The 14,308-nt window shown below is 38.9% G+C and overlaps 1 protein-coding gene across 1 annotated transcript; it reads left to right on the forward strand.

Moving 5' to 3' along the window:
- Positions 1-9,539: 9,539 nt before the first annotated feature.
- LOC114526628 lies at positions 9,540-10,465 on the forward strand. The gene is made up of 2 exons (XM_028548212.1): positions 9,540-10,178; positions 10,304-10,465. Exons 1-2 carry the CDS (start codon positions 9,540-9,542, stop codon positions 10,463-10,465), a joined length of 801 nt encoding a protein of 266 aa, XP_028404013.1.
- The last annotated feature ends 3,843 nt before the right edge of the window (positions 10,466-14,308 follow it).

Below are 14,308 nucleotides of genomic sequence, written 5' to 3' on the forward strand. Positions count from 1 at the left end.
TTCGACACATGCAAAATGCGACCTATGAAACCACGTCCCATCCAGCTAGCATAATGCGACCGGAACAGTCGAATTTAGCATAACGGTCAACACCGCAATTAAAAACAGCAAATTCAATTGTTTCATACGTCGCATCTTGCATGCAGATAATTCAAACAATTGTATTTGACACATGCAAAATGCGACGTTTGAAACAGGCCTTAGCTAATATCCAAAAATAGGTTTATTACATTTGTAATGTTTGCGGAAGTGTTTTATAAGAATTACAAATGGCATCTTACTCTGTGAGAAAAGTAAACTTATATAGGCGCAATTTTCTTTTTTCAAATAGCTGCATTCAGTATTTTAAAACCGTATTTACAAATAACCCAAAGATGAAAGGGGGCGTGACAAAACGTACATTTTGAAATGGCAAACATACGTTTTGAAACGTACGTTTTAAAATCACACGCCGCAAGCTTGAACGCAAATGGTAAATAATAAAATCGTTTTTGAATTCAGTGGCGAAGCAAACGTCGATAATTGGGAGGGGGGCATATTCATATATTCATGTTTTGCATGATTAACTTTTTTTTTAAATCGATTGTCATTACATTGTGTGAATATATTTTTATGCCCCCCTCCAATTACAGTATTGATGCTGGCTATACGCCGCGGTTTGTTTTAGAACCAACGTAAAATACACCCTTGCAATTGTTTGTGTCTTGCTCGCATGCTTCTAGACTACATAGTAGGCTAGTATTACTGGAACTTGATTCGATTTTGTACGTTGTGGTTGTTCCGCACCAGATTTATTGTTGTTCAGTTAATGTTAAAATGTTTGAAATATTCGAAATAAATTACATTTTGTAAAATGAAAAAAATACCATTGTTTCAACGTTGCAAAATTTGAGAGTTATTAACTGATGTTGGATTTATTGAAATACGAAAGGTTATATTTAGAACTATGGTTTCTGATGACGCTACATTTTCTCTATACTAATTAATATTCAGAAGTCAGAACTATTTTTATATCAGCCATTTCAATCGTGCCTGCATTATCGAATGAAAATAAATGTTCATTTAATAAAGCAACTATACCATGGCTATACTACAGTGCTAGATAAACAAGTAAGATGTTGCTTCATAGAAACCTGTCATGTCCGTTGGTGAGAGTGTCTCGACGGCTTCTGCAACCACAAGACGTAAATTATCGTGGACCATTTTCCTGAGTTCACCATTTAGAATGTTTTTAATCTTGTTGAAACACAATTCAATTGGATTCAGATCAGGAGAGTATGACGGCGTATATAATAGTTCTATACCCATTGTGTCAAACCACTCTTCCAAAATTTCTCCACCTTCGTAGTGATGAGACGAAAGATTGTCCATCACAACGATGTCACCCATCTCAAGGCATGAACGACCTACCTGTATTAACGTTGACCACTCTTCTGGCCTCTTCGAAAAATGCAAGAAAACGCGCAGTGTTTGTTGCTCCGCTAAGAATATTATAATATTCGGCCCAACAATTGAAACAAGCAAGTTCAATGTGTTGTTTGGAGATTCCTGCTTTCGTATTATCTAGTTTATGAAAAGTTGTGTGTAAAACATGTTGTTTGAAGTAAACCGCTCCCTCGCCAGTTTGGTCAGTCTCTTTCTTGTATACCGTTCACCAGAAGGCATCCTGCTTTTTATTGCTTTCGAAACAGTTGACATGGAAACCTCTTGGACGCCACATTCTGTTAGCTCCTGGATGATTTCCGCAAGAGAAATTGATGGCGAATTAATCTTTAACACTTCGATTAGTTCAAAGTCATCTTCCTGTAATTTTGACTGTCTTTTGCCACCTCTGCGCTTGGGTTGTATTGTTGGAACTTCTTCACAAAATCTATTCCAAATATTTTTTACCATATTGGGAGATACTGTAAATTTGTTGGAATACTGCACATACGTTCATGAAATGTAACCAGTAATACGGTCGTCACCTTCTTTCAAAATTTTATCGATGATAAAAGATGCAAATTCTTCGCCAATGGGTTTACCAGGACAGTAACTGCGACCATATAGATTTACTTTTTTTACAGAGTATGGATCCATTTGTTTACACTATTTTTAGATATTATGCCAAGTTCGTTTAGACTTCAAAAACATGTCAATTTAATTAACCCAAACATGGCAGGGGGCGTGACAAAACGTACGTTTTGAAATGCTAAACGTAGTTTTGAAACGTTAAACATACGTTTTAAAATCCAAGCCGCAAGCTTGAACGCAAATGGTAGTATCTATCATTGTGGAATTTACAATGGTTGGGTTTAGGCTGGGACCTGTTTGTCTACAAGGTTTAAAGTGGATGGTTGATTGGACTTGCTGCATTTTAAATTGTAAAATTTGCAGTGGTTGGGTGGAAACCGAAACCTGCTTTCCAAGAGGTTGGGAATGGATGGTGGGCTTCGACTTGGTGCACGTTAGATTGGGGAAGTTGCCCTAGTTGGGTAGAGGCTAAGACCTGTTGTCGATGAGCTTGGGAATGGATGGGAGCTTGGGAATGGATGGTTGCTTGGACTTGCTGCATGTTACATGTGGAATTTGTAGCAACTGGATGGAGGCTGGGATGTGTTGTCTGTAACATTCGAAGATTGGAGTTTTTGCATTTTAAATTGTGCAATTTGCAGTTGCAGTAGTTCGGGGCAGGCTGGAACCTGTTCTCTGTGAGAATGGATGGTGGCTTGGACTTGCAACATGTTAGATTGAGGAAGTTGCAGTGGTTCTGTAGAGCCTAACGCCTGTATTTAGAGTGTGGGGAATGGATGGTGGGCTTGGACTTAGTGCACATTATATTGGGGTAGTTGCAGTGTTTGGGTAGAGGCTAAGACCGTCCATGAGCTTGGGAATGGATGGTGGCTTGGACGTGCTGCATCTTAGATTTGGAATTTGTATTTTTTCGGTGGAGGTTGAAAACAGTTGTCTACAAGGTTGGGAATGGATGGTGGCTTGAAATTCATTTGTGAAGTTTGAGTTATATCACACATTGATCTCTTCTGACACCTTATAATTACACCTAAGTCAGAAAAGCGAAGCCTATTTTTTCATTGCACACTTCCAATCACTTAAGTGAACGTTCAATTCTTTCATTGTAATATGAATATCAGAGGGGCCATTATTAAACTCAATAAAGTTTGTACCATAGAATAGTAATTCCCTTAAAAGAGATTTACGTTCATTTAGTTCAGACATATTAACCAGAGATATCTAATATAAGATTATATTGTGTAGAAATTCTACTCCGTATACTTAGCTTTATGTTGTTATATCGAACCAACTACTGATTTCAGACGTTCAAGTTCCCCCATATTTCTGAGTTTTATCGCTCGAGATTCTGCATTCTTACGGAGAAATATGGCAGAAGACTTTGACCAACAATAATCATATTTGAATTCCGCTTTAAAACATTTAGCTTCATAGAGGAGTTGCTGTAATTTGGAAGTTAAATGGTCAAATATACCGACATAACCAAGTCGCATTTGACGATCAAGGCCAAAGTCGGCTGAATACAGCTTCGCGGTTTCCTTCCTTTTTGACATCACAGGCTCTTTCCCAGGCGTCTGGTAAATTTGCAGATAATACTATTAGGACGTGAGCTAACACCTCTAGTCGGGATTCTGTGAGCAATATCTATATCCTGTAATGTGACATTAGTTGCTGCAATACTGTGAAACAGGTTAATACAGATATCAGCAGTGTCCTTTGCTGGTTCGTTCCCGTCTTGCGTTTGAGGTGTGCCGATAGTTTTCACATTGCAGTTGTAGCTATACTGTTCAATGGCGTCTATTTGTTCGGATATTTTGTCGATCTTTAGGATTATATCAGTAAGCTTCGTATTCAAGCGTTTTATTTCCTTGTCTGCTGAGGATTTAAATAAGGTCATCATATTCATTACTAAGATATTGTAGGCTTTCTGCTTGCTTGGTTGAGCTTGATTGTAATGGCTGACATTGCCTGTCAAATTTTTCCTTCAGCGACGACATTTCTTTCACAACAGCTTCAATTTCTTCTCTCAGAGCTTCATTTTCTTTCCTAATCATTTTGACATTAGTGTCGGACATGTTGTACTAATTTAATAGGTATAATTGGTTGTCTACACACAGTAGATAAGCGAGCAAGCGTTTTAAAAAGTTGTACCAGATTAACTAGATATGTCTTTGTGTTCAAACGTGTGCCATGTTGATTACACCTTCTGTCCAGCAATTGGCAAAACTCAAGGATACTGGATTGGGTAAAAAGAGAATCGTTTTTCCAGACAAAAAATCAGATTTTTCAAAAGTTAAGCAAGTTCTCCAAACAGAATACCCAAAATTGACAACTCAAGACACAGCGCATTTGAGTTTTTAAGAGCAGAGGGTGGTGGGTGTAATAGGCCACGGTGTCTTATTCCAATACCTTCAGTTGGATATAGTACTCCTTATCTTAAGGATATGGTTGGCCAAGCACCCTGATCTATATTGACCAATTAAAGTGCTATGTCATTGGAGAAGTCTATGAATTCCAGCGCATCTTAACCTACCACTGAGTGTATTAAGGGTAAAGAAATGGTACCCATCTCAAACATTTGCAAGCATGCTTTAACATGCAACCCCTTCAATGCTAATGCAAATGAAAGCAATGAGGAGGAGTTTAGCCCTGTTGACAAGTCTTTGAATTTATATGAGCGAATTTGAGGGTCCATCAACAAGTGTCATGAGCATGACAGACCGAGGAACAAATTGTAATGTTGCTCTCCTGAAGAGGTTCATGTACTGCCTGATGATGAAGCAGGCCCTTCAAAGTCAACCTGGTCTACAGAGCTGAAAGTAATATTTCCTGATGTTGAGAAAAACAAATTGGATGATGCAGCTTCACTGTCAGCATCAGTGGATGAAGCAGCTTGTTTTATACTAGAAAACAACTGTATTGTTGAATCAGTGGAAGATGTTGACTTGTTTATTAAGAAGAACACTCCAGAACAATCTGATGATGATGAATATCTGATGATTGATAGAGAGTCAGTCTGGATAGATATCATAAGATTTTATAAGAAAACAATGGCAAAGCCTGATATCCCAAACATGAGGATGGCTTGGATGGTAGAGCTATGAAAGTAGAATTTTTCTCCGTGAAGTTAAGCAGAGGGTTTTTGAGGGAAAGGAAGAAAATGTTATACCAATCAAATATGTTACAAATAAAGTTCTATTCCAACTAGCTGGAGCAATTATCAGTCATTCTGTTTACCATAAAGCTTCCTGCGGTTTCCCTGTTATTGTGCCATATGTCTATGAGTACATTGTTGGTTCACCAGAAGAAAAGGTTGAGCTTCTCATGAAGGATCTTATCCCATTAGATGCAAGTACATCTTTGCTACATGTTCTACTCAATGGCCTGGAATCTTGTAAAACTGATGAAGATATTGATGCCCTTTTAGAATGAAAAAACTCTTGTGAAGCATTCTGGCAGTTAATTAACTCCTCCAGGTGGCCTAAAGAAGAAGCTGTAAATATCAAAAACAAAGTTTATCTCCTTCAGCACTTGTGATGCAACATGAATTGCTTGTGTCAAGAAGAAATGAAATCGATGATTTCAAAATGGGTCTGAAATCGCTAGGATTTCTTGATCTTGTATCAGAGAATAAAGCAGTTCGTGAAGTCTTGTTCTGTGTGACTAAAAAAAGCAGCTGGATTCCCAAAGTTTCAAAGATATGATGTTGGATTTCAAACCTTCAGAGGAACAGTCCTACAAGTGGTTACTGGAATGTTAATCAAGGAGAAGTTATGTTTCTCACTAGTATCTCATAACCTGATTGACCATCCGTAACATCCTGCACACCTCTATTGCCCTGCCATTCCTTAAGTTTTTCTGTTGCCCATTTCGTCTGGTATCTGGTTGATGCTGGTATCGCGTGCTCAATAAATCTATTTTCTTCCGTTTCTGTCCTTCCAAGCCTAAAACATCTTGCTCCTTTCTCGTTCATTATACCGAGCAACTGCCAGAGTCGAAAATTCGAAATTCCATCTTATATGCTTTTTGAACATTACTCAACCAAGCGTCACATTTGAATTCATTTGAGAAGATACTTCAACAACTCGAGCTTGTGTCCCTCCGGGACATCCAAACACTCGAAAACAATGCGTTTTCACGCATTGTTTTCTCGTGTTTGGATATCCGGGTGAAACACTCGCTCTCGTTGTTCAAATATTACGTGAAAATTTTTTCAGATTTGTGTATGAAAAGTTATTAATATAATGCAACTTTGCATAACACATCATAAAAATAATTTTGAATTAAGAGATACTTCAAGCCATAACCCATTAAGCAGCAGTGCTTTCCACATGACAGGTCAAATCAACTGGCATGAGACTAAATAAATTACTGTAGGGTGCATCTGTTCACATTGCTGCATTCTTTAGCAGGCTGCTAAAAAATAGGTTAATAGTCTGGGTTATATCCAATAAACTCATTTAACACCACACTGAACAACAAAACCGGCTATTAATTAGGGGGGGGGCTGGGACAAACGAAATATACTATGCTCAATTTTTCCTGACGACCCCCACAGTGATGCACAATTTTTAATGACACCCACCCTGTGTAAAAGTTCATTCAGTACACATACCTATATTTCAAATTGTATTGCCCTCCCTGATTTAGTGTGAATAGGTAAAGTTTTTGGACATTTTGAAATATCACCACCTTCATCATCATTGTCAGAACCAAACAGTCTAATCTCCTCAACAAAGTTTGCATGATTTTACTTGACCTGCCACCCCCTTTTTTTCTTTGCATGAAAATTAGTGACCGTCCCCCTTTTTCCACTGGCCATCTCCCTCCTCTAATTAATGACCGGTCCTAAACTACATTCCCCCCCCCAATGTTTGCTTGCATATACTTCTAAACATATTGTTCCACAACTTGAACTGTTTTAATATACAGGGTGTCCCAAAAAAAACGAAAACTATTGAAATAACTCATTGTTAAAATTTGAATGCCGTGTTCACGAATTTCAGCCCGTGGGGATTTAATGCAACTTATAAAATGCTAAATGCTTTGTGTTGCTGGAGAAAGGGGACATGTCGAAGGTCATGGTCCTTGAGATGCACATTTAAATATTGTTATCCATATTTGTAAATTGTAAATATTGATAATAAATATCATTTTTGCGAACAAGCAAATTTGACTGCATCATATGCATGCATAAAAATGCTTATGGCAACCCCGATTTATACACTTGTGGGCCCAACAGAGTGCTGAGTCATTCAAACTCTAACAATGGCATTGTTATGGGTCATTTCAATAGTTTTCGTTTTTTTTTGGGACACCCTGTATATGTCCATCCCATGACATGATGATTCACCTAATGGGTTTATCTGGAAAAAAAGCTGCTCAAGCTGCACTTCACTTAAAGGGCATGGGATCTCAGGGACTTCCACTGCATTCTCTCTCCAGGTGTCTCCAATATATCTTTCAGATGGGAGAGGTCCATCAAAATCAATAGCATAAGCATTCACACTTGTTAAGTCTAAGTCCTCCAATACATATGCATTGTGGGAAGAGTAAGACCACTAATCCACAGTTGCACAGGTGTCATATTTGACTAAGTTCTTATGGAATGATTGTCATATCCTTGTTGAAAAAGTTCTAAATGCCTGTTGATTTATGGCAAAAAGATGAAGTGAAGGCAAAATAATTGAATTTCATTACTTATATCCAGTAACCCATTTTCTTCTAAGTAACAGAATATGTGATAAAAAATGAAAATGCACCCATGAAATAGGTCTCTCCAGAAATGTTCAATTCTTTGATTGTGGCAGCTTTTCCCTCCAATATAGCTGCCTCTCTCTGGACCTCTAGCTGGATTTTAAAACATGTACCAAGCCACATCTACATTTTTAACACCTTACCTTGATCCCCTCTAACCCTATGAGAAGACCAAATGTTTCAACAGCATGCACAAAATGGTTGTTGTTGTGGCTAATGCCACAACAATTAGCTATGTAATTATATATTTGATTTATGCAAGTGGGTGTTCACCTACGCGTGAAAACCCCTTAGCCGAGCGGGTCAAACTCAAAACCTCAGTTAGTAAGCAAGAGGTGAGGCAAAAAGTAAGCAAGTAAGAAGCAAGGAAATGTGAAACAACACTTGCACACAATATGCATGTTTAACAAAGTTTAAATCTATCCTGCACAAATTGGTGAGGCAATAATAGTACTTATGATTGTATATTTTGTATATTGTATTTTAATTGAGTGTGTGTTCGGGCTTGTAGGAGTTTTACCGGCGAACCTCAAGGCCGTGTTGAAACCGATGTGCAATAAATAGTCAAAGGGGAAATAAAGAACTTTGTACAACCAGTACGACTGTAAAACTCCAATTTCTTCGGGGTTTGAAGCATTTAAAGTAAAATGGCAATGCCCGTTAGTAACGCTTCAGGGGTTTGAAGCATTTAAAGTAAAATGGCAACGCCCGTTAGTAACGCTTCAGAAGACAACACTTCGCGGCTCAACAATTCACGTCGGGGTTATTTGTCCTCACTCACCAGGCTGTTCAATCAAATTGATCCACTTTTGAACGATTATTCACATGTTGTTCTTGTGAAGGATCTCCGGTCTAGGTTACAAACTGCTTGGGCGCTTCATCAAACGTGTTGCTCGAATAATACAGATGAGAATTTGCTAACATTTCAAGTAACGCAAGAGCAACTTGCGGAACAAAGCTGTAAAAAACAAGATTACGATGAGCTATTTATACTATAACAATCAAGGTGTAGAAGGGTTTGCACAGTCGTTAAACAAAACTCCCACGGGATCTGTAAGGTCGTCAAATGCTAGAAGTTCGAGAGTTAGTAATCTTAGTCACGCCAGTCAACGATTGAGAGAAAGCAGAGACGCCGCAACGAAGGCAGCGGATTGTCCATAAGCATGCTGAAAACAAGAAAAGATGTTAAATCGAACTTGAGGTAAAGAAAATGGAATTGGAAATCAAACAAAAGGAGTTTCAATTTCGACAACGCTATGAGCTGGCCCAAATCGAAATCACTGATAAAGTCCAAAGAACGAAGGATAATGCTGAGCTGGCAAATTTTGAGGCTGAAATGGTGAAGCAAGAGTTTAAAGAATTGATAAAGGGAGAAGATTGGGCACAGGGAGATATGGTTGCAAAGGAAGCGAAAGAAGCGACAATACAAATTCAACAACAACACCAGACTACTGAAAGCCCACAATGCAGTTTAAGCTCTATTCAAGCATCTGCTTTCAAACCTGTGCCGAAAACGACAAACCTCTCCGCCACAACAAAGGTGTATCTCGATTGCCCAACCAATTCAACCACTGACCAATTTACCTGCCGATTCAACCAGTACTTCTACACTCCTGAATACCCTCTTCAGCACCATGGAGAAGATTGGCTTTTCCCACGATCTTCCGGCAATCGAAGTACGAAAGTTTGATAGGTCACCTCAACATTTTCCTGTTTTTCGTCACCGTTTTGAGCAGATGATAAATTCTAAACCTGTTGATGAATTGGTGAAAATGTCTCGCTTACTCCAACTTCTTGAAGGTCCACCGTTAGAGGCTGTGAGAAGATATGAGGCTGTTACTGGAGGTCTTACCAAAGCACTCAAGCTGCTCGAGGATCGCTACAGCCAACCTTGCCAAATTGTTCGGGCTTGTGTGGATACACTCACAAAGAGCCCAAACATAGCCTTGAATAACAACGAGATGCTGGAGAAGTTTGCAGATGAAACACAGGTTATGTTTGACACGTTGAAATCGTTGGATTGCCTTGGTAAAATGAATGTTGATAACCTGGAGAAGATGATTTTGCGTTTACTGAAATGGATGCAGTCGAAGTTTGCAGAACATCTAAGGAAGAGTGAGCAATGTGGCCGAGTGATGCCCACATTTAAAGATGTCGTTGATTTCCTGAGAGAGAGAGCAAGCGTGGCCAATCACCAATTCTTTAGTTATTCGTCGATGGGAGGTAAGGCTGAAGGTGTTCCTAGCAGTGGGGGAAAACAACATGTAAAGGGACAAACTATTTTGACCATGAACGCCAATTCGAAACCACCTGGGAATGAAGTTGCAACGTGCCCCACGTGTGCCAAACCACACCCGTTGTACCGATGCCAGTTGTTCCGAGCTAAAACGGCGGAAGAGCCAGGTGATTTTGTAAAAAGAAGTGGAATTTGTTTTAATTGCATAAACTCAACCAGTCACATCTCCCGTTCATGCAAGTCTAAATTTCAATGTCAAGTTCCAGAATCCGGCAAGACCCATCATATGTTGCTTCATAGATCAACTCCCCCCTTACTAAAGCTGCTTGCACCACAGAAATTGGCACAAGTACGCGAGACCTCGCACCTACATCGCATCCGGAATCGGAGGCTTTAACATCACATGGAAAGTTCGACAGACGTCTTACTGCAAGTAATTCCAATAAGAATTGTCAACCCTGATGGTAAGACTGTTATTACCTATGGATTAATCGACTCAGGATCCGATGTCACCTTAATTGATCAGTCACTCGTCCAACAACTTCAATTCAAAGGAGCACCCGACCGGCTTTATTTTCCCACAATCAATCTAAGCAACATTTAAGAGGCAGCTGTTAAGGTCAACTTTAAGATGGATGCATTGGACGGTGATGGTGATCTTATTGTAGTAAAGAATGTGTAGTCTATCAAGGATCTTGATATTTCTTTGAAACACCAGGTTATCTATCGGAACATTGGTCAGTGGCCACACCTGAAACATGTAGCATTTCCCAAAGTTCAACATAATAAAATATCTGTTCTCATTGGAACTGATGTTCAAGAAGCCTTCATCCCACTGGAAGTTAGAAAGAGTATGCCAAGTGAGCCTCTGGCTATATGATCGTTTTTGGGTTGGAGCATCCTTGGTAACTGTAGCAAGGTGGCTAGCAACTCCAGTTGACAAAGTTTCCTCATTAATCATACCCACTCAAGAGATTTCTTTTGAAAGTCAGTTTTTTTGAAATTTTGGTCAGAAATTTTGGCATGTTAAATCTTATGGCGTTAACCCACGCGAGCAACCAGCAATGTCTGTAGCAGATCGACATGCGATGAAGATAATAGAGAATACAATCTGCAAGTCCAATGGACATTATCAAATGGGTTTATTGTGGAAAGAAGATAATCCATGTGTGCCATTTAACCGACCCTTGGCTGAAGCATGCCTAAATCACATAAAGAAGCGTCTACTCGGAGATCCACAATTAAAGGCTCAAATACAGAGCAATAATAGATGATTACTTTGATCATTCATATGCTAGAAAGTTAAGTCAAGAAGAAGCTAATTCAAGAAGTAATGTTACATGGTATCTTTCACACCATTGGTCACATGCTCACAGTCTCACAAACAAATAATGGCATATTTCAATGATGACTCAGAGGTGAATTGTTATATTAAGGCATTTTGTTGAAAAAAATATAATTCAATTGTACTACTCTAGTATTTATCCATTTCTGATCTACAGGGTGATTGTCTTGGGCAATATGTACAAATCCAATCTATTTACTCTGCAGAAAAAAGCTGTGCGCATAATAACCTTTTCCAGTTTTTAAAGAGACAGATCATGGCATGTCGAAAAGCTAATGGAGGTGCGAATATAGAAACAGACAAGAAATTCCAAAAGACTGGAAAAAACAATCATTGCAAGTCCATAAGGACCCTTTGAGCATAAGACCATGAGGACCTAGGACCAGGAGGACCCTATGTACATAGGACCACAGGGATCATACTAAAATTTTAAATCTAATTGAAAATTTTGAAAGGACATGAGTCACATGACGCCATTATTTCATCCTTCCATTAGTTTCGAACCTTGCTGCAATTAATTCGAAATAAATTTGATTCAACTCATAGCCCCAGAAGTAAACAAATGGTTAGAGTTGGTGTTGAAATATGTCGAAAACGTCGTGGTTAAAAATTTTGAACGACTGTGTCATGCTCTAGCTGTCATGTATGCAATAGGCAATACACATTCTATTTCACTTGAACATGTGGCTCATTGTTGGATTTACGTGCAGTTTAGCTGTAGCACTAATATAGTGCTAGATTAACTACATAGGAAATGGAATGTGAAAGAATAAAAATTGGTAACAAAGCTCAGCATTTGTGCTAATTTATTAGAAACCTATTTTTATACTTATGAATATTAATAAGTTTAGTTACTAGGCCTTCAGCTGAACTCGGTATTTAAGGACGCCATATTGTTATTTATTTAGTGTAGTGTAAAGCCGTCGGAACGAGGTTTAAAATCCAAGCGCTACAACTACCGGAAACATCCCGTTCGAAGGCCACATTCGCCCGTAGCAGCAAAAAAGTAGGGGATGTCGACCAAACAGTAACAAATCAGATATACCCTAAGGTAGGCGGCCATTTATGCCAATTTTATGATGTGTGTGTGGAAGTGTTTAACAAATGACACCTGGATTTTACAGGCCATTCATGGCTATAAAATTGAGTTCACGACTGAACCCGTTCAGCGGAAAATCCCTGGAAGAAGGTTTTTCCTTGGTTGAGAAAAATTCAATTGATATTGAAATTCAAAAGTTATTAGACAAAGGAGCAATCCGACACACTTCATTTCATCCAAAGCAGTTTCTGTCAAACTTGTTTGTAATTCCCAAGAAGAGTGGCAAGCTTCGCCCTGTTATTAGTTTAAAGCCACTGAATGAGTTAAAAGTTTTAAAATGGAAAGTCTACATCATATGGTAGATTTATTGTCAGTTGGTCAGTATATGACCAGTAAGGGTATTTCTATAGTGATTTACCTAGACGATTTGGCTATATTAAGTCCTTCACATGATAAGGCAATAGAAGGAAGTACAGACTGCGATACGGACCCGAGAATCTCTGGGTTTCCTTATAAATTGTGAAAAGTCTAGTCTCGTTCCTTCCCACATTATTCAATATCTTGGGTTTAAAACTCTGTGACTATGATGTTGTTATTTCTCCCAGAAGAAAAACTGGGAAATTTGATAATAGAGGTCTCTCAGTTATACAATAGCAATACTTGTTCAATTAGACAACTAGCTAGCGTTATTGGTTTATTTGTGTCCACTTTTCCGGCAATTAAACCTGCCAGTATTATCGAAATTTGGAGGCTATTAAAATTGAAGCCTTGCGTAAACACAGTGGGGAATATGACACTGTTGTTCCATTGTCATCTTTCGCGAAACAGGACCTTTCTTGGTTTGTCAATAAAGGCTGTTTATACAATGGCACTAAACTTATTAAACCTACTAAAGTGATAACGCTAACAACAGATGCCTCATTATCTGGTTGGGGTGTCGTACCTGATGTTGGAGTTACCAATGGGATATGGTCCTAGGAGGAGAAAGCCCAACATATTAATTGGTTACAGCTTACCGCAATCTGGCTAGGTGTGCAATCCTTTGTCCTAACTTCCTATTGTTTTGTGATAATGGGTCAGCCGTAGCTTACATTGATAACATGGGTGGTTCGTGCCCAAATTTGCACTCAGTTGCATCCCAAATTTGGCAATGGTGCATTGATCGCATCTTTAAACAACTTAGCATCAAATGTGGTATAACAACTGCCTAAAATATACCAAACACTTCTCAACGTTTCGACCTGAGGGCCTTCATCAGGACAGTTAGTATGAAACTAAATGGGGCAGAATAATTTTTGTATGGGGGCAAAACATGTGATAAAAATGGACCAATAGAAACAAAAAATCAAAACAAATTGGAATACACTACGTTGCCAAAGAGATGCCTGGTTGTGGGCTAAGAATAGCCCACAATGAGGGAAGCCTGATCAGCAACGAAAATGTGCCAGCTTTGATGTAAACAAGGAAATGGTAGTCTTACTCTGGGTGAAATAGCTTAAATGAAAGAGTTTTTCATTTCATCCCTTGTGGCATTGGTCAATGTAAAACATGCTCATTTACCGATTCTGGCACTGTTATTTCAGCTCCCAATTCACAGTTTTTCATCAGGCACCCATTTCACATGCCTCTCCTCCAACCTCATTTATTGCATCTCATGCAACAAATGTGCTTTACTATATATCGGCAAAACTGGAAGATCCCTAAGGGTAAGGTTTGGTGAACATTATAGGTCGGTTAACAACCACGATAACACCAACGGACATGAAAATTAGAGCCCTCTGTCTCATTTCCGGTACTAACGATAGCTGTAAACGACAAGAAATGTGACTCATCCACAGTCTTGGCACTCTCCATCCCTCTGGCATAAATGAAAGACTCTCATTTAAGCTACTTCACCCAGAGTAATATGACTACCATTTCT

The sequence above is a fragment of the Dendronephthya gigantea genome, unplaced genomic scaffold, assembly GCF_004324835.1.
Source record: "Dendronephthya gigantea isolate DGI-Jeju-01 unplaced genomic scaffold, DenGig_1.0 000040F, whole genome shotgun sequence".
Taxonomy (NCBI): domain Eukaryota; kingdom Metazoa; phylum Cnidaria; class Anthozoa; order Malacalcyonacea; family Nephtheidae; genus Dendronephthya; species Dendronephthya gigantea.